The sequence below is a fragment of the Triturus cristatus genome, chromosome 1_2 (assembly GCF_964204655.1).
Source record: "Triturus cristatus chromosome 1_2, aTriCri1.1, whole genome shotgun sequence".
Taxonomy (NCBI): domain Eukaryota; kingdom Metazoa; phylum Chordata; class Amphibia; order Caudata; family Salamandridae; genus Triturus; species Triturus cristatus.
Genome location: NC_140580.1, coordinates 870,364,324 through 870,389,239, shown reverse-complemented (window position 1 = coordinate 870,389,239; position 24,916 = coordinate 870,364,324). Strand labels below are relative to the sequence as shown.

General features: G+C 49.1%; 1 protein-coding gene across 2 annotated transcripts in view; it reads right to left on the bottom strand.

Moving 5' to 3' along the window:
- Positions 1-24,916, bottom strand: part of MMEL1 (membrane metalloendopeptidase like 1) — an 827,783-nt gene that overhangs the window by 51,417 nt on the left and 751,450 nt on the right. For both annotated transcript variants that reach the window (XM_085609192.1, XM_085609188.1), the window contains exons 16-17: positions 17,633-17,736; positions 7,703-7,761 (exon numbers count right to left, since the gene is read on the bottom strand). In XM_085609192.1, the coding sequence (XP_085465318.1) occupies positions 7,703-7,761; positions 17,633-17,736 (163 nt within the window). The remainder of the gene's footprint in view (positions 1-7,702; positions 7,762-17,632; positions 17,737-24,916) is intronic.

Here is a 24,916-nt window from a genome sequence, read left to right as displayed (position 1 = left end):
ACGACCCCGAGACTCTTTGGGATCCCTCGGTCCACCTGTAAATATTGCCACAGAAACCTGCCTTTTGCAACCGATAAAGACTTGTAAGATTTGATACCCTTGTTGTGTTCCTTTGTGGTGGGGGGGATTACTTGGCTGTACGATCCTAGGCGAAGGACCTCGCCCAGGAGGCTTCTCAGCGGCGCTCGGCTACTTCCCAGCGGAACAGTGCCTCTCGGGGTGGTCAGTCCGACACCATCTAGCTCCCCGGAGGTCGCCCTTCTAACATTGGTGGCCAGCGGTGCGATCCGAGCCCGACGCAAATCGTACAGCGAGTAATTCGCCCACTACCTACCCAGACACAGAGTAACTATGAGCAACCAAGAGACAACCCCAACCGCGGAGTTCCAACAAGAACGGTTGGAGGAATATACCCATAAGGAACTAAAACAGTTTTGTAAAGACAAAGGCATCGCGACCACCGGATTAAACACAAAGGAAGACCTGCAAAAAGCCCTAAGGGCCTGGGTAGAGCCCGAAGCGGCTTCCCCCCAAACCGAAGAAAACCCGGTGCCAAGCGTGCACCAGCAACCAGCCGCAGCCCCAGCAGATGGGAGAAAAACTAGCATGGAGACCGGCCTCTCCCCAGAAGAGATGCGAGAACGGGAGAGGGTCCGGACCCACGAGTTAGAGCTCGCCCGACTCCGCCTGGACGGCGAACTCCTACTAGCAGAAAAGAAATTGGCCCTGGAGCAACTGTGGTTGCAAGAAGAAATAGAAGAGAAAAAGCGGCACCGAGAACTGGAAGAGAGGAGGCTAACCCTCGAGCATGAGCGGGGCCTTAAAGAACTTGAAATTAAGTCCAAAAATAGAGAGACCGGCGCCCCCGGAAACAGGGACACCCCTCCGACGGCCGAGGCAAAAGTACATATCCCCAAGGATGTCGTCAAAGAGTACTACAAGAACGACGACATCCAACAATGGTTCAAGGCCTACGAGGTAGCCATGACCGCCCATCGGGTACCCCGGAAAGGGGGTGCCGGCCTATGGGGACGGTTCCTCAGCGAAGGCAGAGACACCCTGGTACAGCTCCCAGACGCAGTGATGACCTCTTAGGACCATATGAAGGAGGCCCTGCTCACCCGCTATGGTCTCACCTCAGAGATGTACCGCCAGCGCTTCAGGGACTGCAGGAAGCTCCCCGGCACCACCTGGGTGGAATACGTAGACTTTTTCAGCAGGGCCCTGGAAGGGTGGATCAAGGGCAGCAAAGTCGCCTCATACGAACAGCTGATCAACCTCATTGTATGGGAACACCTCGCCAACAACTGCTTTGTCGAGCTGAGACAGCACCTCCTCGACAGCAAGCTGACCGAGCCGCGGAAGCTCGCCGCCGAGGCCGATCGATGGGTGAACACCCGGGTCCCTCGGAACTCGATGGGGGAGTACCAATGGAACACCACGGGGCCCCCCCGCCAGCGCGGCGGAGGAGGGGGAGTGAACTGGAACAGAGACTTTCCAGCCGGGCCGCCCCGGAGTCCTCCCCGGGGTCCACCCCCGAACCGCACGTCCCCGTCCCTCGCCCGAAGAAACGGCCCCCCTAGCCCGACCAGGGCCTCGACCGACGGTAACGTGCTACAACTGCCAACAGCCAGGGCACTATGCCAGTGACCCGACCTGCCCCGTGAACCGACGAGCCGGGACCACCGGGCCACCCTCCCGCCAGTTGACGACCGCGGCCCTGGGCGAAGGGGGAGAAGATGAAGAGAACGACGACGCAGAGCCCACCGAATGGGAACCTGCCACCATGACTTTGGTATGCCTGGGCAGCCGGGAAATGGTGCCCCGGGCTCCCATCCCGAGCAACACCCAGAAGTATCAACAGTGGATCACCATTAATGGACGCCAGGCCGAAGCCCTCCGCGACACCGGAGCCAGCGTGACAGCCGTCCGCTGCCACTTGGTGACCTCCGAACAGATCCTGCCTAACGTACTGTGCCCCGTCCGGTCGGCAGACAACACCGAGAGCTTGTGCCAGATGGCCCGGATTCCCTTCAAGTGGGGGGGAGTGTCGGGCATGCTGAAGGTGGCCGTCCGCGATGACGCCCCCGTAGACTGCCTCCTGGGGAACGACCTGGAAAGTTCCCCCTGGGCCCACGTCGAGCGCCGAGAGCATCTGGGAATGCTGGGACTGCCCGAGTGGGTTTGCGCAACCACCCGGTCCACGACAGCCCGGGCCATCCAGCCGAGCACACCTGCTCCCCCCGAGGAGCCGGAGTGGCCCGAACCGCCACCCCCGCCCCGTCGAAGAAGAACCCAACGCTCAGTCCGGGCCGCCAGAATTCCCCCCGGACGAGGTTGCCGTGCTCGGCGACCTACCCGAACTCGCCCAATGGCGCCAAGAAGGTGGCCCCACCAGGGAGCAGTTCTGCCAAGAACAGAAAACCTTCCCCTCCCTCGAAGGGACCCGACAGCAAGCAGCCGCCCAGGCCACCGGAGAACAAACAGGGACCCACTGGGTCTATTGGGACAATGACCTCCTCTACAGCGAACAGAAGACCGCAGAACTGGGGGCCAGCCGGGTGCTGGTGGTCCCCCTCCGATTCCGAGACTTCCTCCTCAATCTGGCGCATGATGTGCCCCTCGCCGGACACCTGGGGCAAGACAAAACCTACAGCCGCCTGGTGACCCACTTCTACTGGCCCCGAATGCGGAAGGACGTGGACAACCATTGCCGCACCTGCCCGACCTGCCAAGCCAGCGGGAAGAGTGGGAGAAAAGTCAAAGCCCCGCTCCAGCCCTTTCCAATAGTAAACACCCTGTTCGAGCGGGTGGGGATCGACATCGTGGGGCCCCTGGACCCCCGAACCTCCCAAGGACATCGCTTCATCCTCGTCCTGGTCGATCACGCCACCCGATACCCTGAGGCCATCCCTCTCCGAACAGTGACAGCCCCCGTAGTGGGCCGGGCCTTAATGGGAATCTTCACCAGATTGGGGTTCCCCCGGGAGGTCGTGAGCGACCGAGGCACGAACTTCATCTCAAAGTACATGCGGTCCCTGTGGCAACAATGCGGGGTCACCTACAAATTCACCACCCCATACCATCCCCAGGGGAACGGACTAGTCGAACGATTTAACCGGACACTGAAAGGAATGATCAAGGGCCTGGAGGAGCCCCTCAGACGCAAATGGGACGTCCTGCTGCCCTGCCTCCTGTTTGCCTATCGGGAGGTCCCGCAGAAGTCTCTGGGGTTCAGCCCCTTTGAACTCTTGTACGGACACCCTGTCCGGGGCCCCCTCAGCCTGGTCTAAGAAGGCTGGGAGACTACCGTCCAGGATGCTCCGCCCGACGTCTACTGGTACCTCCTGACCCTGCGAAATCAAACCCGGAAATTCAGGGAACTGGCCGAAGCCAACCTCGAGGCCAGCCAGGAGGAAATGAAACGCTGACATGACCAGAACGCCTCCTCCATCGAGTTCGAGCCAGGCCAGCAGGTCTGGGTCATGTTGCCCGTTGACCCCTGTGCTCTCCAGGATAAATGGACCGGGCCCTTCAAGGTGGTAGAGAAAAAGAGCCCCGTCACCTACCTGGTCGACATGGAGTCCCCGAGGAACCCCCTCCGGGTCCTCCACGCCAACAGGCTCAAACCCCACTTTGCCCGAACGGAACTTAGCCTGCTGATGGCTACGGACGATGGGGCCGAGGACGACTCCGAGCCCCTACCCGACCTCCTGAGAACCTCCGAAAGGACGGCTCCGTAGAGGGAGTCATCCTCTCCGCCACCCTGACTGCGGAACAGCGCCCAGAGTGTCAAGAACTGCTGCATCACTTCGCTGCTCTCTTCTCCCTCACTCCTGGAGTCACCCGATGGTGCGTCCACGATGTCGACACCGGGGACAGTCCCCCCCATGCGACACCGAGCCTACCGAGTCCCCGACCGGGCGCGGGCCTACATCCACGCCGAGGTCGCCAAGATGTTGGCCCTGGGGGTCATCGAGCCCTCCGACAGTCCCTGGGCCCGCCCTGTGGTCCTGGTGCCGAAAGCGGCCGCCCCGGGCACCACCCCGGAGCTCCGGTTTTGCGTGGACTATCGGGGATTAAATGCCGTCACCAAAACCGATGCCCATCCCATTCCTCGGGCAGATGAACTGATCGACCGCCTAGGAGCAGCCCGCTACCTTAGCACCTTTGACCTCACCGCCGGGTACTGGCAGATCAGGCTCACCCCGGGCGCCCAAGAGCGTTCTGCGTTCTCCACCCCCGATGGCCACTACCACTTCCGAGTGATGCCCTTCGGCATGAAGAATGCCCCGGCGACCTTCCAAAGACTAGTGAACAAGGTACTGGCCGGCCTAGAAGCATTCAGCGCCACCTACCTGGACGATATTGCGGTGTTCAGCAGCCACTGGGCCGAACACCTGAAGCACCTCTGGGAGGTTTTGACCACCCTCCAAAGGGCCAGGCTCACAATAAAAGCCAGCAAATGTCAGATAGGCCAAGGATCTGTAACCTATCTGGGACATCAAGTGGGGAGCGGCCAGGTGGCTCCCCTCCAGCCAAAGATCGACGCCATCATGGCTTGGGAGCCCCCAGCCACCCAAACCGCTGTCAGGGCCTTCCTGGGACTCACGGGCTATTACCGGCGGTTCATTAAGAACTACGGAAACATTGTGGGCCCCCTCACGGAGCTCACCTCAAAGAAACAACCAAAGAAGGTGCACTGGACGCCCCTCTGTCAGGCGGCCTTCGAGACCCTCAAGACAGCCATGTGTACTGCCCCCGTGCTACAAGCTCCCGACTACAGCAAAGAGTTTGTGGTACAGACTGACGCCTCGGAATACGGAGTCGGGGCTGTCTTGTCCCAAGTGAACTCTGAGGGGATTGACCAGCAGGTGGCCTTCATCAGCCGGCGCCTGCTGCCCCGGGAGCAAAGATGGAGCACCATTGAACGGGAGGCCTTCGCCGTGGTGTGGGCCCTCAAGAAGCTCCGGCCCTACCTCTTCGGCACCCACTTCCGGGTCCAAACCGACCACCGGCCCTTGCGGTGGTTAATGCAGATGAGAGGCGAGAACCCGAAGTTATTGCGATGGTCCATCTCTCTGCAGGGGATGGACTTCACTGTAGACCATCGGCCCGGCAACGACCACGCCAACGCCGACGGCCTATCTCGCTTCTTCCGCCTCGGCGAGGAGAACACCCAAGAAGATGGGTGACTCTCCCTGCCTTCTGCTGGGGGGGACGCCTGTTGGACCCGGCCTCGTGGCGTGGTCCCGAACCCTCCTACCTGCCAAACGGGGGCAACCCCAACCCTTCGAAGCCCCCCGAGATTGTACCCCGCTACCCGCATCAGCCTTCGCGACGCGGCCTGCCCGGGCCTCGGTCCCCGCGAAGCCCCGACATCGAGGCGCCAAGACCCGACCCAAGGGGGTCGAGTGGCCACTCCACAGATCCCGGAGGAGGGGAGTTTCGATGGGGCCTCCCGCCGGCCCCCGACGCTTGGGCCCGATCGCACTCCGGCCTCCCTGGGCGATGGCCCCACCCCCTCGCTGGGTGTCTGGACTCTCCCATCCCGGCCCCTCTGGCCCCCCCGGCGCGAGGGTCCGGACATCAAAGGGCTCCAGCCCTATATCTGGGGCAACCCACAACCAGGACAGTAGTTGTATCCTGGAGTCGAGAGCCCTGCTGATCGAATCGCGGCTGACCCTACGGAAAGAGACTTATTGCCTGAAACGCGGATCTCGAGCCCTGCTGACCTCGTCGCGGCTCAACCTCGAAGAAGTAACCATCGGAGCCCTGCTGACCTCGTCGCGGCTCGACCTCGAAGGAGTAACCATCGGAGCCCTGCTGACCTCGTCGCGGCTCGACCTCGAAGGAGTGACCATCGGAGCCCTGCTGACCTCGTCGCGGCTCGACCTCGAAGGAGTGACCATCAGAGCCCTGCTGACCTCGTCGCGGCTCGACCTCAACGAGGCAACCCTCCGAGCCCTGCGGACGACGTCCCGGCTCCCGAAACCCCCCCAGCTCGAGGATTGAGAGCTGAGCGCAGGGTGTTCCCGTACCAGGCTGGTACTGAGACTGTCCCGCTACCCCGTCCCTGAACGACCCCGAGACTCTTTGGGATCCCTCGGTCCACCTGTAAATATTGCCACAGAAACCTGCCTTTTGCAACCGATAAAGACTTGTAAGATTTGATACCCTTGTTGTGTTCCTTTGTGGTGGGGGGGATTACTTGGCTGTACGATCCTAGGCGAAGGACCTCGCCCAGGAGGCTTCTCAGCGGCGCTCGGCTACTTCCCAGCGGAACGGTGCCTCTCGGGGTGGTCAGTCCGACACCATCTAGCTCCCCGGAGGTCGCCCTTCTAACAATGTACCTTAATCAATGAGAATTACAGGCCAGATTTTGCTAAACAGAGAAGGTAAGATAATATTACATCCTCCTGCACTGAAATTAGATGGAAATCATTTTGAACACACCACGTGTAAAATCTCTTCCACTTGAAAGTGTAAGAGTGTCTGGTTGAGGGCCTCGTGGACTCCCGAAGAATGTCCATTCACTCCTGCTAAAGGCCTAAGTGTCCATACTGCAGGAATTCAGGAACTATGCTGTGGAGCTCAGCGAGGGAAGGTTGGGGTGGAAAATTCTTCCCTCTGAGCTTGTAGAGGAGATCCGGTCTGGATGGGAACCTTCTGTGTGGTCTTTTGGACGGATGGAGGAGAGCCGGGTACCAACACTGGTGAGGCCATTCTGGTGCTGTTAGGATCATTCTGGTCCTGGCTCTGTACAGCTTGTTGATGACTGTCGGTATCAGGGGAATGGGAGTAAACGTGCACAGAAATGTCCCAAATGGACGTTCAGTGGCTTAACACCACCAATACGGTGGAGGAGTTTACGCCACCAGAACGTTGGAAAAAGTGATTTTCTTGTGGCGTTAACTGCTTGTAAATATGCCCCTGTGTTTGGGGAAGTTGTCAGAGTCAAGTCAAAAGGCATTAGCTAAAATAAAAATATTTTTGTCTTACAAAGCATACATTGCCAATGTGGTCCCTGACATTAAAGGAAACTACTTTGTGTATGGATGTACTCCTTGTGAAAGAGTAGAATACCTTCACTCACAGTAACGTTAGTCAGTGGCTGGAGAGAGGTGACCCACTGCCCCATGCTGTAGGCTGTAGTGTTTAGAAACAAAATAGGGATGACATAAAAACAGACCAATGGATGACGATGGAAGACTGGATGTACCTATTGCTAAGTATATTACACATATAATTTTTGTAAAATCAAAATGCCTTGCCTACCTGCAGATGTAAATGTCCAATTTAGTTGAAAGTCATTCCATCTATAGCTACATTTAAATCACTATTATTCTAGTTACATTTGGAAGCATTGGACTTGTCATTGTGTGCTGTCACTTGCTTCAAGAAAACAGAAAACATTTCTGAAAATGTGATGAATTTACGTGATAATTCCAAAAGGGGAGCTTGCCTAGTTTTTAACCATCACTATGAAGTATAAAAACAATGAATAACGTGACAGAGTCCAGGTGTCTCTTTTCATGCATAGATAATACTTTCCATAAATAGTTGGCTTCAGAAATCATCCGTTCGCTTCATCTTGGTCATTCCTATGTTACAGAGCGCAGTGAAAAGATAACTTTAAATAAATCACTGAAGATGAAAATGAAAAGAAGGCGACCCAAACTACAGGCCTTTTGCAACATACCAATCTGGTTTCGGTTGGGAGAATAGAAGGCATTGACCACAGCAGCGCCAATTATCCATCTGCAAGAGAAAGGGAAGAAAGGCACGTTTTTAGTCGCTGTTCAACTATGTGTCCAGAGGAGCAGAGGGAGATTAATGAGCGTCGCAGGCACATCAAACTCCTATCTTCGTTCGAGAAGGCTTCCAGCCTCTGCGCTTGACTGCCTCGTGTTATCGCTTCAACCGCACCTTATCTAATGACTTCAAGACCCATAACGTCACGGGAATTCGCCTCTGGACCAGATTCCTGTGTTTTTTATAGCATGTTTCTCAGTTCACCTTTTACAAAAATCGATAGCATATTTTGGTACAAAACCTGTGATTGTGGCATTTTTTAAGAGCAGAGCGCGCAGTTTTCCCAGTTGAATCAGTAAATAGCTCATCCAGTCCTGATCACATCTTTGTACACCTGGACCTGTAGTATTATTTATTCTATAATGAATTCAGGGCTTAAACTACCAGGTTGCAAAGAAAAAATATTGATTGGATGAGTGACTCACGCATGGAACCGGGAAAGAGGCAATTGTTATAGTGCCGAAAACATAATTAGAATTATACGGGTTATATTAATGGGCAGAGGATGTCGTTTCTCTTCTTCCATCTTCCAGTTCCTGCCCTTTCCCCCCTCTTTCTCCTTCCCTCATCCCATACTGCCTTCTCCCACCATCTATGCATACACATCCATCCATCCCCTCAAGTATCCATCCAGCCACCCTCCCACCCATTCATGAACATTCATCTATCATGCTCTCTTGCGAGTGTGTTGGTGTGATGTGGATGTGTGTGTGTGCATCAAGGTGAAAATGTGTGTGTGTTTTTAAGTAAAATACATTCTTTCACATTTTTAAAGCAGACACGAGTTTGAACTGCTCCACAGTTTTCAAAATAAATTAAGCTCATTTTCGGGGCAAGTAATCACAATTACTAAATTTGAGTGCAAAAATACACTTGCATCTGGTGTTCAAAGTGATTTAACACCAGGAGCTAGATTTATCAATCTTTCACGCAACGCAATGCAGAAAGAAACCTTGCTGCGCTGCATGAAAGGGAGAGAGCAGGAATGTGCCATATTTACCAATATAAGGTGCATTCCTGATCTCTTCTGGCGGCGGCACACAATCTGTTTGCTAGCGCCAATGCAGTCTCTCGGGCGCCGTGGCACAAGGGTGCCGGCGATGCAGGCAAGAATGGTTTTGTGCAAGTAGGGACAGCTTTCTACACAAAAACAATCCTCAGAGCCTTTTTCCTCTTTCTATGAGCCTGATTTTGATGTTGGGCGCTCTGGTCACCGGCAAGCCGTTGGTGGCGGTGCGACCGCCGATATCCCTTCAGTCCAACCATCGCATTGTCATGCTGGCGGTTGGACCACAGCTGTCGGATGAAAGACCGCCACCAGGATCAGAGATCCTGGGGGAGGGGGACAGTCGGAGCATCTTCTCAGCATTGGACTTTCATATCCCTTTCCGACAGCTTTTTCATGGTGGGAACACCGCCATGAAAAGCTTGTTGGAAAGAGATATTGGGGGACCCAACCAGGGCCCCTGTCCATCGTGGGCCACTGAAAAGTGGTCTTGTGGGCACATTAGGTCCCCCCACTCACCTTCGTGTGCCATGCACAACAAGGTGCATGTAGAGAGTCGGCATGTGCTGCGGCCCTTTATTTGGGCTGCAGCATGCCCCCGACGAGTTTGTGACCGACAGCCTTGCGGTCGCATCCAAATAGGTCGGTCGGACCGCCTGCATGCTTGTCAGTGGTCTCCTGACCACCGCAATAGCGGACGACGGTCCGACAGCTTGGCATCAAAATGATGCCCTAAGTGTCCTGCAGAATGCAGCACACTCAGAAAGAGGAAACAACAAGGAGAAGTAAAGATATTTCTCGCCATTGCGCCTCCCTTGGGGAGGCATAGCATTTCGACACATTCACAGGTTTACCAGCCTTGGTAAATCTGGGAATGCTCCAAAATCAGTGTGTGGGTGTGAGGGAATAACCATGCTCAACTCATGAAGCTCCTTCCCAGGGCAGAGTAACGCAAGGCAGCAACTTGCACTGTCTTGGGTTACTCCAGATCTACCAAGTATTGCAGGGCAACCCAATATGGCCTTGCCTTGCTTAGTAAATCTGACTTTAGTATTGCATTGCCCTTGCAACACCATGCATGATGCTGGGCCAAAGCAATACTATGATAAATCTGGCCCCAGATTTACAGACCAGGTAAGTTATGGACAATAACAAGTGCAATCAATATGGGTTCAATTCACAAAGACATTTTTCATGTAACCATATGCTCATTGATTAAAAAGGTCCAGTTTACATGTGCCAGATAAGCATGAAGGATGGGCTGGACTGGACGTAGCGGTCACCAGACATGTCCCCGGTGGGCTACCAGGGTGGGGGCCAGTTTTGGACCCATGGGGGGTGCGTTTTTATTGCAGGGAGCCAGTTTTGCAGCATAGCTGCAATATCTTCCCCCTGTACCAAAAGAAAAGAGCAGCTGCAGTGTTTTCTATGCACGCGTAGCCCCCACCCACTGCCCTCCTCCCCCGCGGCCGGTCTGACTCAATTGCCAGGGCCGGTTTGCGTATCCAGTCCGGGCCCGCCAAAAGGTCTAAATCCATTCACTACTGCTTACTTGTTATTTATAAAACTGGATAGCTAAGCAGTAGTAAACCCACCCCACACGAGGTGTTGGAAGTGGGTGGCTCAAAACATTTTTGCTCCTGAGCTGTAAGCATTCACAAACTCCTTGATCTTTCCCTCACCTTGAAATGGTTCACACACCTGTTTTAGCAAAGGAATGCAATACATTCACTTACAGGGTGGGAAGCAAATGATGCACCCCCAAACTTTGCGGGTGTTTTGGGGAAGGGGTTTCTCGACAAGGAAAATGTTTCCCCATGGAGAACAAAAAGGAAAAAAAAAGAATTTCTAAAGCAGGCTTCCTATCCCCAATTCAGAATTGCACTGTGTTCACTTTGGGAAATAGCAATACCTTAAAAATCTCACACGGACAGTAGTACCCCAGCAAACCTCTGATAAGTGCAATTGTCCAAATGCACTACTGGAAACTACAATAATTCCAAAAGTTAGTAAATCTTCAATAATTTCGTAGGAATACTTCTGCTGCCATAAATTCACTACCTTTTTGTGAATTTAGTACGACCATAAAATACAGACTTCATGGAAGTCAATATCTATCTATCTATCTATCTATCTATCTATCTATCTATCTATCTATCTATCTATCTATCTATCTATCTATCTATCTATCTATCTATCTATGGATCTAATATATCGATCTAATCTATCTATCACATATAATAGGGCTAAGGACCTATTATGTTATGAGAGCTTGTATAGCGCGCAGCTGTCTGAGCTACGGGACTTCCCAGGGCTGAACCCAAAAACAAAGAAACCGAGACTGCCTGCACCAAGGGGGACAGGTGGAGAGGGAGATAATTTGGGATGAGCCAGGTCTTAAGTGATTTCCTAAAGTGCAGATGGTTCTGGATCTTCCTGAGGGAGAGAGGGAATTTGTTCCATAAGGTCTGGGTCAAGGCTCAAAAGGAGCAACCTCCCTATCTTCCTCTCTTGACATGGGGAACAGAGGCCAGATTGAGGTTGGCTGATTGGAGAGATAATGATGGCAAATGGGGTGATATGAGACTGTCCAGGATAGGGGGTGCTCTGGGAGTGCAGGGTCTCGTGAGTGATGCAAGAGGTCTTAAAGTGCATTTGCCTGTCCATAGGGAGCCAGTTTAGCTTCAGGAGAAGCCCGAGGCGGAACAGAGGAAGGAGAGTAGCCTAGCCACAGCATTTTGGGCTCTCTGAAGCCTCCTTATGACAGCCCTGTTTGCTCCTATATAAAGGACATTACAATAGTCGATTATGCAACAACTGGAAATGAGATTCAGCGAGTGCAGAATTGATATCTTCTGATGTTACTCCTCAACTTTGGCTCAGAGTATTAATTACAAAGAAAAGTGGGATCTATTTTTGCCGCGCCAGTTTAGCATGGCACAAGATAAAGGGCGAGGACTGCCCCCCCCAGACAGTGGAAGTGTATTATCTGCCTTTCTATGGCTGGATGGTAGAGATCCAGACACTGAGGTGAGAAGCATGGTGAGTGGGCTCCTTTCAGAAAGTCAGTGAACAAACTACTAAAACAATGTCGCATGGCCTGAAGACTCCTTTATCAAAAAGCCAGAAAAATGTGTCATTCAGGCTCATCCTAGTAGTTGCTTGAGATGACAATAATATTAGACCGCACCGTATACAGCTCAGCTGGTGTCTCACATTCAGAAGGAAGAGGAGCAGTTACCGTTCCATCATGAGGTCAGGCTGACTCTTCTCGTGCCAGTCCTGCGTGTTCTTGCCACCTAAGGTTTGCATTTTACCCCGCTGCTTTTCTCTTAAATCCTAACAGAACCTTTATCAGTAACAGATTCCCCTTTTCCTTCACTATATGTCCCATCCTTTACATATATTTCACTTCATGCATCAGCTGAATTAAGCAAAGCTTTTCAAAAGATGGAGTCCCAAATTAGTACCGTATCTTTTTTGGGCCCATTCTGTACTGTGATGATGATATATAAGTAGGAACTGTTCTAACTTGTTGTGCAGACCTTTATTAATTCGCGAATTATATGGAAATGTTGACATTGTGAGCACATTAGGATAACTTAAGGGAAATCTATAGAAGGAATAGTGACTAGGACCATGAGGCTGGGCCACTGACACCTTTCAACACTGTCTAGCTGCAGTGCTGCCACTGGGGTAGTGCTTTATTGGAATTTGAAGTCAGTTTAGTTAGAGGCTGGGATGAGCAATGGCTCAGCCCACTGAAGCCCTGATGCACATATAGAAAACTATCACTCTTCATCCTTCCTTTGTAAGTCCTCGCATGTGTGCAGATCTACGACTTTTGGGACTCACAAAGGTTTCCAGAAACACACCTGGAAACTGAGATAAATGCAAGTTTCCAGACGTACTGCTGTTGCATCAGAAAATCTTTTCTCCATGGAAAAAACATTTCTCCCAGTGGTGGGACCCCTCCACCTACCACGTCCTCTCCAACTCTTACGGATATTCTTTTGCCAGATCCAACTTGGAAAGCGATTGACTCTCGCCCTTGACTAAAAGTCTGACCTTTTCCAGGGTGAAAACCTTTCCGAAAATGCTTTGTAAATAACCACAGATTGAGTTTCTGGCAGTTGACAAACTTCCAGGGCCTTCCTGTTCTCGAACTCCCGCTCCATATCCACTGACGGAAATCTACTTACACAGGACCTCTGTGTTTGTAAATCCTTTTACAACAAAAAAAACCTGCTTTCATTAATTGGAAAAGTGATTCTGGGCTCGTAAAAATGCTATTTGTGTGCGCAGGCTAGACTTACTAACGTAAATATCTTTGTGAATTGGCTCTTGAATTTTTGTAGGTAAGCGGCCCAGCTAGCATCTTTCACTGACCCAGTAGGCTCTCCCCCTGTTCCACAAAACTATTTCCGGGAGCCTCTGTGGCTTCTTCTAGGGTCACAAGCACAGAAAGGAGAGAGGAGCCTACGTCAACATTTAAGAATATGATATAGAGATTGACACGAGAAAGAAAGGAGGGCTTAGCCAGGAGGTGCATGAGGAAACTGTGACAATATGTTTCCTCTAGCTTCAGATCCAGAGTTCAGGAAGGATAAAAATAATCAAATACATTGACTGCTTTTTAAAAATATTTTTTATTGAATAATTTTACCTTTACATTCAGAAACAGTAGCATACATTTTCACTGTCGTTACCATGGATTTGCTAGGGGTTTCCTCCAGATTTTACCTCTTTTTATCCCAGTAATCTGAACATATCTGTGCAGTTTCTAATAGTTATGGTATAGGGTTAGGACTGCCTCTAATCTAACCAAAAGTGAGATTTCGGTCTCCTAAATTTGAAAGAAGTGGTTGCAAGGAATGTAAATAATCAATTACCACCTAAACAGACTGCAGAGCTGGATTATACATAAACGTGGCAGTCGCCCAGAAAGTGAGTGACACATGTAAGGGGTTGTAAAGAACTACTCAGTACCTGCTAAATTTGTGTTATAATTGCATATAGCAGGGATCACCAAAATAAATTCTGGAGGGCCGTATCCATGCCAGATGTGTACCATAACCCCATTTAGATAAATGTAATTATCTTAAAGATCTGGCATGGATCCGTCCCTCCTGGACTGACTTTGGAGCACCCTGGCATATAGGGATGGCATATAGAGCAGCGTCCGTTCATGTCCACTAGAGGGAGGAACTATCAAAGCACATCTACAGTAGTAATCACTTACTTTCTTCATAAACGAATAGCTGTAGGCATTTGAGGGCACTTAAGAAGTCTCATTGAAACCACTGCCAGCTTTAAAGATGAGAGACTTCACGACAGTCCCCATAAAGGAGAGGGCGCTAGCCTTTCTCCTTTGTGTGAGAAAGTCACTATGGGGCATATCAGCAACACCCGGCGATAATTATCGCTCAGCGCTCTTAGCGTGAGGATAATTATCGCTGGGTAACGTGGATTTCTATCGCTGAGATAGCGTGCTATTAGCAACGCTTATCTCCTCAGCGATAAAAATCCTCACGCTAACTGCCTAACGTGAGATTATCGCTGGAAACCCAGCGATAATCTCACGCAGTGTGGCGTTAACTTGCTGATAGGGACTCACAAACTTAGCCATGATATCCACCTTCCATAGAATATCATGGCTAAGTCAGTCCTGAAGCAGGCGTAAGGAAAGTAGCGATAACAGGGGCTATCGCTACTTTTCCTGCCGCTATACTTCATAGTGTGGGGCTTGATGATAGGAGAAATGTAGCTTAGCGACATTTCTCCTGTCATGTTAGGTCAGAAACGCCCACATTGCATCTCATTAGAGATGCAAAGTTGGGCGTTAGGAATCCCCACACTAAAGCAAGGTTTCACGCGTTAGCGTGGCCTTGCTAATTAGGCGATAAAATTATCGCCGCTTTTCGGCCGAAAATGACCGCAAAAGCGGCGATCATTTTTTATCGCCAGCTTGTAAATATGCCCCTATATTTGCAGGAGCTGGGCTATAACTTTCAATTAATTCACTGCTTGCTGCATTGGGTCCAAGGTGGACAGCAGTGTTTGATTGGCCTTTCGGGCAGACTGGTGTTGACATATGGGTCAGCTTGAAAGGGCCAATGAATGAGCTGGTTTTTTCGTTTTTGGTTCCGTCACAACCCACAGGGAATGACCACACACTGCCTCTTTCAACCTGGCCCATATAGCAGACAGACTGCCATTCTGCCTTAAAAGCCAGTCCAACACTGACAAATAGTTTATGAAGATGGTCGATGTGTTGAGAGGCATTGTGGGATTAGGGCTGATGTCTTCATGAGTCATACATACTCCTTCAATGCTCAACACCTTAATAAATATCATTCATAAAAACAAGATACAAGATACATTTCCAAGTCCAACACCAGACAGAGGAACAATGCACAGCAGCTGACCATATTTGCTTCAAAATAACATGTTTGCTGTCTGGCTATAGACAGCTCCGGCTTTCTGTATGAGACAGCCCTGTATACAGTACTTCACAGAGTCAATCCTTTCTCAAGATTGGATGACTTTCTGATCAGTCTTGGTTGCTTTGTTGCCATTTTTTGCTGTCCTGTTTTTCTGCGTCTTACCCATTCACAGAAGTTTTATGGTTTTCGCTTTAGTAGATTCTCCATTTAGATTGATCTGAACGCAGCATTGGAAAGAGAACAACTTTTAAGCAACATGAGTTTACTGCTTTTCAATGTTACCTAGTACTCACATAAAAAACTGCAGCAGAAACGTGGAAGATCCAACATTGATCTTGTAAGACCGAGAAGGCTACTTTAAATAAGCATTGGCTATGCTAATCAGTCTTACTTGTATGTAAAGGTGAGCGAGACTGACTGGCCTTGCCACTGCTTGTTTTCGCTTGCGCTTGCTACCACTTTCATGAAACCCAAAGGAGCTGTGATCCTGTTGTCTACAGTCTCCAAATGTGGCCTCTGCTGCTGATGTCCTAAACAAAACTTGAGTCAATAATGGTTGCAGGAACAAGGAGTTGAAGTTCCTTTCAGAGTGAATGATTTGATGGGTGGCAAAGCTTATTGTAATCATGAGTAAAAAAAAGCTGAATTGCTACATCAAAAACCAATTGCGAGGCGCCACACCACTCTCCTGATGCCCTGATTTCCAGGACAGTTAATTGAAAGAAATATATATCCTTAAAGTCTACGGAGACCTGATGTCATCAGTGCCAATCGAACACTTATTAGTGCATTTCTAGCAGTCAGGCACAGGTGTCAGAAAGGGATAAGGTGGTGCCCAAACCAGGCAGGCAGTACATTGGGCTTTGAGGTCAACTCCAAATATGTGTAACTCCGGTCTTGCTTCACAAGCATTGAACGCGGTACACTCTGTCAATGGAAAACTTAACTCAGCATCCATCTCTGCTATGCTATGAATTTTGATCTTAATGCTTCCAGATTTTTCAAGAATAGGACATTTGAAACAAAGCTGATCATACCTGATCAACCATGTTAACGCTGACCCAAATATTTGTCGATCCCACTTCCAACTGTATTGTAATTGGTTAGAGTAGATTTCGCTCTGATGCTTATGGGCGGCAATCTATTGGCTCCGAGGCTGGCCTCTATCTGCCTGAGTGCATTGCGGCCACCAATTGGCTTCTGCCCGGACAACTGCAGAGCATGCGCAGATCAACTTGCATTATATCCAATGCGTTGGAGGCTCATGTGTGATGAGACTGGAGTACCTTTTCAAAATAAATATTGCAGTTTACACTTCAGCATACTTAGGGAAGGGAGGACATACAACAAACATTGAAGTAGGAAGTCTCCTCTCAAATAGGTCGAAGAAGACCCGCATCAGGGAAGATATGATGTTAAGCAAGATGTCCCAGAGAGAACCTAAGGGGTGTCATTAAGATAAAAATAATTAACCAGTTTACATAGACCACAACTTTGGAGGCATATGTGTCAGGAAGTTATAGGTGTTGTAGTCATCAAAGTGAATGCTCATTTAATCCACCAAGGGAAAGCTTATAGACTGATTGAGCCCCATCAGCTTTCAAACCCACAACCCGCTCTAGAGGTCACAGCAGATGGTCCATGAGCATACCTATACATCTGATTGTCTCAGTTAAAGAATATACAATGAAAAGTGGTGAAGGAAACTCTGAATTTATAGCATAAATATTCCCTGGATTGATATAATGTGTTCTGAGCTTTTACTTATTTGTAGAAGTTTACCTGACATAACTTTACATAGTTTGGAAAGCAATAGTGTGTATTGACCCATGCCTCTCAACAGGCACGTGAGAAGTATTTGCGATGCCCATTCCTGGGCAACAAACTCAAACCACACAGGAGGAGGACCTGTTTGAGAGGATTTTCTAAAAGGGACCTGCAAATGAAACAAGAAAATGGCAGATCCAAGATGGTATTAGCCATATGACCTTTCTCATCATTAATAAATATAGCAGCTTGCTTTAAACTCTATAAACAAATGCGACAGCCCAAGCCCGGAACCCTTAAAAGGAATAGGGCATGGGGAATAATGACATCTGCTCCCCACTTCTTACAAGTCTTCCTCCTAACTTGGTGGTCTGTCAAAGCAAACCATTTGGGAATACCAAGAACAGTGTGGACAGGTACAGTACGATGAAGGGGAATATTTGGTGGAATAGTGTTGACTTCGCCCCAGATTTGAACATGGGGTTAAACACTGCCTAAATATTGTGCATTCCTTTTGGCTTCTCCTCAGCCTGGTTGCTACAGTTCCATATCTCCTCTACTAGTACAGTTTGCAACAATATGTATTTAGAATACATACGCATCTTGGTCAACTTTCTCTCTGAGCTTCTTCAAGCTTTTCTGAGCTCCGGCCTGCAGGTTTTCTAGAATGTTTTCAAAGTACTTGTGTTCGCTGAAGTTTAACTGAAAAATAAAACAAATGTCTTTAAAAAAAAAATCACCTTAATTTTATATTCATATTTTTCAAATGACAATAAGAAATTAACACTTGCATCAAAATTCGCTCAAAACGTGTGGGCAAACTGTAAAGAACAGAACTGTTTCAAATATGTAAAGTATTGCAGTTGTTCAACAAGAAGCAGAGACCTATAAAACCTTGAGGGACCTGCAATGTTTTCAAAAGCTACTGCAGTCTCCAAGACTTACCAACCATAGCCACTACCGTCTCCCCTCTTCCACATTTACTGCAGTTTCCTACACTAAACTGTCTTCTGTTCTTAGTGCTATGTCTTGTACTCTACTACATTCAAAGCAGACTCTTACACCTATGCCCACTCTATTCCCTGTAGTCTCCTACAGCTCCTTCAATCTCACACACTGTCAAGCTTTCCCTAATCGCTTTATTTAAATGGGGGTCTGAGCAATGTCAACTGTGAGAGTGCAGGTTCCTCTTAAGTGCGAGTTTCTTGGCATTCACAAATTCCTTTTTGATTCTTTCTCACCCTGCAATCGCTTGAGGGTTTACTCCAGTATAGGGCTTGAGAAACACTGCTTTCAAGAAGGCAAGGAAAAAGTAACAGTCCCAAAGTTTGTGGAAGTGTGGGGGTTTCGGGTAAAAGGATTTCTCCACAGAGGACAAAAAAAGTGCTTTTGCACAGCGGGTTGTCTTTCTCTGTCACACAGTTGCACTCTGTGAACAACTCCATAGTGAGAAAATAACCAATGTCACATAATAATAATAGTATCAGGGTTGGAAAACTACAATTGAGGCAACTTTCTGGGCATACTTGTGGGAACGTTTGTGAATTCTCAAGACTCGTATATCTGCACCCATATGTAGGAGTACGGGTTCAGTTGTGGATCTATGAATATATATTGTGACATGGAACCTTGCAACTCACTCTGCAATCTAAAGCTTGTCTATTAAGCTTCCTTCATTTTCCTGAAAGTAGTGGATAAATTGATACGGTCTAGCTCAAAGTCTTCCACAACAACCGGTCTTTAGCACTGCTACAGTTTCCTTATTCATTGCAACTTCCAACAGTCTCTTTCACTTACTACAGTCTCCTACACCATTGCCCCTGATACAGAGTCTTATACCAACTATGCATACTACACTTTCTAACACTGATTGCAAACTCCTCCAGTGTTAGCTGTTTCTATACATTAGACATTCTCTATAGCTACTAGAGTCTTTTATTACCGCTTACGTCTCTTATACTTTTATCAGTTGCAGCATTTTATTAGACCTATTGACTCTCACACAAATTCCTAAATTTTCTACATTTATAGCAGTCTCCTACAGTCACTATATTCTCCTGCATCTACAAGTATCATCTGCTCTGAGCTAGGTCTACTGCACCTACTAGATTTCCTTTGACTTCTTTAGACACCTATATCAAGAAGCGTTTCAAACACCTTTCTCATTCACCTATACTTATTAAAGTCTTCTACACCTACTGCAGCCTTTTCCACCTAAAAGACTCTACTTCACGCATTAATGCACCTTCATAAGACTCTTAACCATACCTTCAAACAGCTATGTTTACTACAGTCCCTTACACCTCGTCTGATCTTCACATTTACTCGACATCTACTATATTCGTCTACTTATACTTCATTCTACTAGACCCACGGCATATACTAAACTCCTACACCCACTTCAGTTTCTTACACTCACATGAATCTCTTATGCTTCCTACAGTCTCCCACTACAGTCCTACTACAATAGCATGCAGCTATAACAACCTTCAGCTTCCTACAAACTCTTATGCCATATAAGTGCATTTATAAATTGACAAATCCTACCAGTAGGGTAGAATGATGCACTTTTAAATTAAGATAAGGGCAGTTTTGTGTGCAGGCCCACATGCAAAAGCAAATGAATAGACATACTGAAGTAGCTCTTCAAAATGGTTTCCCAGTCTGAAAACACACACAAATCTATGCCTGTCAGGGCCAAAGTAAACCTATTTCCAAGATGCGGATACAGCATAGTGGAGGGGTTTCTCGATGGGGAAAAATGCATTGCTTTTGGAGAAACAAAATAAAAAAGTTTATTGTGCCGATACACATTTGCATCAGATGTACACATCTAGATTTTTCCCCAGGTTGGTAATCTACTAGTATAATCTTTGCGAATCGGAGTACTTAAAGAAAATCAATGATGCCGAAGATTAATGGTTTTCTGGGAGCAAATCTCTGAATCCTAAAGCCCTGCGTTAGGATTCAGGCCCTGGAGAAAGAACAGCAAATTCTGAGGCAGGGGTTGTATTATTCTATGAGCTTACATGCCTGGTTACAGCTCAGATAATCCATAGATCTTGATTTCTAATTGTTAGAAATGGGATTTCTGGTTGGCTAGGGCTTGTGCCAAAGCCAGGCCGAAACCACCACTCTAGTCAGGGCAAGGGAGTTACACACTGATGATAACCCCTGCTCACCCCTTGGTAGCTTGGCACAAGCAGTCAGGCTTCTCCCAGAGGCAATGTGTAAAGTGTTTGCGCAACACACACATACAGCAGCAACACACTAGGCACACCACACAAGGTTATAGCAAAAATAGCCTTTGTATTATCATAAACACATTAGAAACATAACCACACATTTACACTGTGCCAACTGGCACTAGGCAATATTCACAGGGGACTATATACAGGACCAGGCGAATTGGGCCATGGTCAGAAACATCAGAACAGGTAAGTATATATAAACCACAACCAGTAACTACTGGTACAATAATGACCTAAGCACTATCACATTAGCTTTAGACACCATCCTAAAATATCATAGCATGACATTAGGCAATAAGTCACATTAGGCCCAAACCTCATTAGCATAAACACATTACGCACTAGGCCCCACCAGCATAAACACATTAAGCATAAACATCCTAAACAGAAACACATTATGTTATAGGCATCACAGGCATAAATCACATTACGCAATCACATTAGGGCCTTGCGCCCTACCAACCTAGAACTGACCCCAGGCCAACTGGCCTTTCGCTGCGGCTCAAATGCCCTCTGTCCAAAATGTCAGGGCTTGGGCTGCCAATGCAGCAACATCAAGAGTGCACAATTGCGCTGCCCTAAACGTTGCAGCTGCCGCTAATTGCGGTGCAGCTGTGCAGAAAGCTGTAGGCACTGGCACTCACTGTGCCCTCTGGAGCCCCCACTGGGACTCTTTAAAACAAATGTGGCCAACGTTGCAGTTGTTCGCTGCGGCGGCGCAACTGAGGGAACAAAGGGTGGCACTGGCACTTCTGCGCCCGCTGGGCCCTACCAGACAAATGTGGCCAAAGGAAAAATGGTGCGGGCACCCCAGGGCCTACAGAGCCCCCACTGGGGCCCTGAAACCAATGTACCCCAACGATGCAGCTGCCCGCTGGCAGGCAGGGCAACTGTGGCAGAAAACAGCGACACAGGCACCTCTGTGCCTTAGGGAAGACCCAAGGGGGAGGGCACAGACAATGTGCCCCGACACACCCACTTACTCCTAGTTAAAGATAAAAGTGCCTCCAAAGTTGCAGCGGCCCACTCCCTTGCGGGACCAATTAGGCACTAGGCACTGTGCCTTGACTGACACTAAAAAACTGAGTGCGCCGAGAAATGCCCCTAAGCCCCATGGGGACTTTGTAAAACAAATGCAGCCTCCCGCAAGAGATAAGCCCCCACTCACCGGGGCATCCAAGGGATCCTCCTGTTGTCTTCTCAGGCTGGGGAGGACGTTGACGACCTGCACGTGGAGCTCTCGAGGCTCCGGACGGATTCCTCTCTACTGCAGGGGGAAAGGCACCAGCAAGGTGCCTTGACACCCCCCCTCCACCGTACTCCCAACTCGGCCTTCCTCACCGGCTCTGCAGGCTCTGCTGGTCTCCTCCATGGCAGGGGGAGACTCGGCTCTTCACCCGGTCCCCTCCTGGGACACAGGTCTTCAGGGTGGAGCTCGCGAGGCTCTGGACGGCCCTCGGCGGCAGCGGGACTTCTTCCTTCCTGCTCCTGTGTCTCGGCTGCTGGAGGCTCCGCCCCCAACTAGGCGAGTTGCCTGACTTCCGAGGCCGCAGTGGTGACTTCTCTGGCAGCGACAAAGTGCAGGGTGGGCACCCGCCTTAGCAATATTCCTATAAGCGGGGTGGGCACCCGCCAACTAGCGCCGCATGCAGGGTGGGCACCTGCTACTTAGATAGGTATAAAGCGGGGTAGGCACCCGCTTCACGGAGGCACCAAACAGCGGGGTAGGCTCCCGCTGGGACCTGGCAATAAACGGGGCGTGGGCACCCGCTCACGAAGGCACAAAACAGCGGGGTGGGCACTCACTGAAACCTGGCATAAATGCGGGGTGGGCATCCGCTCCCCATGCTGTGCAGGTGAAGCTCCAGGTCGCAGCCCAGTGCTGCAAATCCACAATAGAAGCGCTACACGAGGCGCTAGGTCCTGGGTAAAGGTAAGGGGGCACAAGGCTGGGCTCAGGAAGGCCAGCACACAGGGTCCTCCAGCAGAGAGGTAGTCCCTCGTGGCGGTTCCTCCTGGAGCCCAGCAGCAGCAGCCCCCAGCGTCGGAAGAAGCACACCTACATTGGGTCACAGCCCCTACATTTATAATAACATTTCCTTTGTCTGCAGTAAAGGGCTTTGGGGGAACCAGACGCAACTGGTTCAGGGGGGAATTGGAGCACTTTGTTTACAAGGCTCCTCTTCCCCTTTGTCAGGTGGGGGCTCGTCATCAGACACACCTCGGGAGGCGGAGCCAGCATTGTACAGGCTAGACACAGGCCTATTCAGGGACCAGGGACTACTCCTCCCACTACTCCAAATGCAGATGTCCCATTTAGCCTAGTGCTGACTCACCCTGCCCCTCCTGGAGCCACACACACCTCACCAGCCCCTGTCACTCAAAAGCCAGACATGCAATTCACATCAGGCAGGCAGACACATAGCACACAGAAATGCCAACTTCTAAAAGTGGCATTTCTAAAATATTTATAATAAATCTGCGCACACCATTACACCATTGTGTTGCATTTATTATTACTATTTCAAACATACCAAGCTTGACCACATTGCTCCTCTCATATCAGGAATTACCACTGATACACTTATCAGGGAATCCCCAATGCATTCCTATGGGAGGGCAGCCCCACAGTAGTGAGAAACAAAAATGGCTGTTTGTCACTACCAGGACATGTCACACATTTAAGGTACATGTCCTATCTTTTACCTACAATGCACCCTGCTCATAGGGCTAGCTAGGGCCCACCTTAGGGGTGACTGACATGTAGTAAACGGGGGGTCACGGACATTGCACACACTTTAGGTGCCACGTCACAGCGGCAGGAACACTGCAATGGCAGAGGCCTGAGATAGGTTTGCAAGGCTACTTTGGTGGGTGGCGCAATCAGCGATGCAAGCCCACCAGTAGCATTTAATTTACCAGCCCATGGTATATGAGATACCACTTTACAAGGGACAGACAGGTTAATTAAATAGGCCAAACAGGTGTAGACCAATCTTACCATATTTAACACAGAGAGCGCACACACTTTACACTGGACAGCAATGCTAAAGTGCCCAGAGGCCTAAAACCACCAACACCATGTCAGAAAAAAGGCTAGGAGAAAGGCAAAAAGTTTAGGGATGACCCTGGAAAAAGAGTTAGGGATGACCCTGAAAAAAGAGCCAAGTCCAACACTAATCATGCCTACTTTGAACTTTCAAAAGATTAATAACACAGCACCAAGTCAATCACATAGCAATGCAATCAATGTTCTTTAGTATTGGTGGGTCATTACAACTTTGCAGTTAGAAGAAAGATGGTTTGATGTACATACATTCTACTTTTAGATATTCCTTTCATGCCACTCTTCTTACAGCCCCCTCCCATGGCCCATTTTGCCCACGCAGTTATGTCCTGCTCACTCCCAATCTACAACTGACTATGTGTTGAAACCTTGGATTCCCTTGACTCACCAGAAGCAGTTCAGCAATTACATTAACTCCTCTGTTTTTGCACCCATAGGGCACACATGGGTCACTCACTAGAACCCTTGGGTCGAAATCTGACCTATATTCAAAGATGGCTTGTCAGTGAGCCATTATAATGCCCTTCTGTGCTCTGGGTGTTTAACTTGCTGTCATCATATCACATTGAGAAAAATTGAGGATTTTGTTGTCGCACCACCTCGTGAGACACATCATAAATCACGTACTGTCCCGTACTGGGGACAAGGATTTAGCAATAGGAATGACCTATTCTGTCCATAGATTCACATCACTCGTGATTTATGTTTAACTTGCTGCCCTCTTTTGGCAAGAACCAAAAACAGAAGTCGGTTCTGACACTTATAGAAGATTAACAGGGCATGACTAGGATCAAAGAGTTCTTATACTGCTTACCTTTAGCTTTGGATAGTAATTTAGGACCAAATTTATCGTAGTGTTGTGCCACCCTTGCACCAAGCAATGGGGCGCAAGGGCAACGCAACACTGAAGTTAGATTTATCAAGCCAGGCAACGCCACCTTGTATGGTCCTGAATGGCTTGATAAATCTAGAGTAACGCAGCGCAAATCCCTTTGTTGGGTTTCTTTGCCCCACGGAGGTGTTCCATGGGTGGAGCCTGGGTGTTCCCAAGCATTCACCCATAGATTTTGGTGCATTCCCAGATTTATCATTACTGGTAGACCTGGGAATGTGTGGGAATGCTATGCCTCCTCCACATTTGAAGCCTAACGAGGAGAAATATCTTTATTTCTCCCAGTTTTTCCCCTTTCTTGCATTTAGCAGCACACATATAAAGAGGTAATTGTCTCAGATGATTGTTTTTATGCAGGAAGGTGTCCCTTCTTGCACTAAAACAATCCTGTCTGCAACGCAGACACCCTCGCACCACGGTGCAATGGTGCCTGCATTAGTGCTGCATTGTGAACCAGTGAAAGGAAAGGACAGGAAAGTGTTGTATAATGTTAAATTCAGCACATTCCTGCCCTTTCCCTTAGCTCAGAGCAGGAAGGTGGCTCTCTGTGCTGCGGTGTGTGAAAGTTTGATAAAAATGCCCATAAGTGGCCAGTTTCTTTCTAAAACTTAATTGTGGGAGATGGCATGTACCTAAGTCTTTTCAGTATTCTCTGCTCCTGAGGACCCTTCT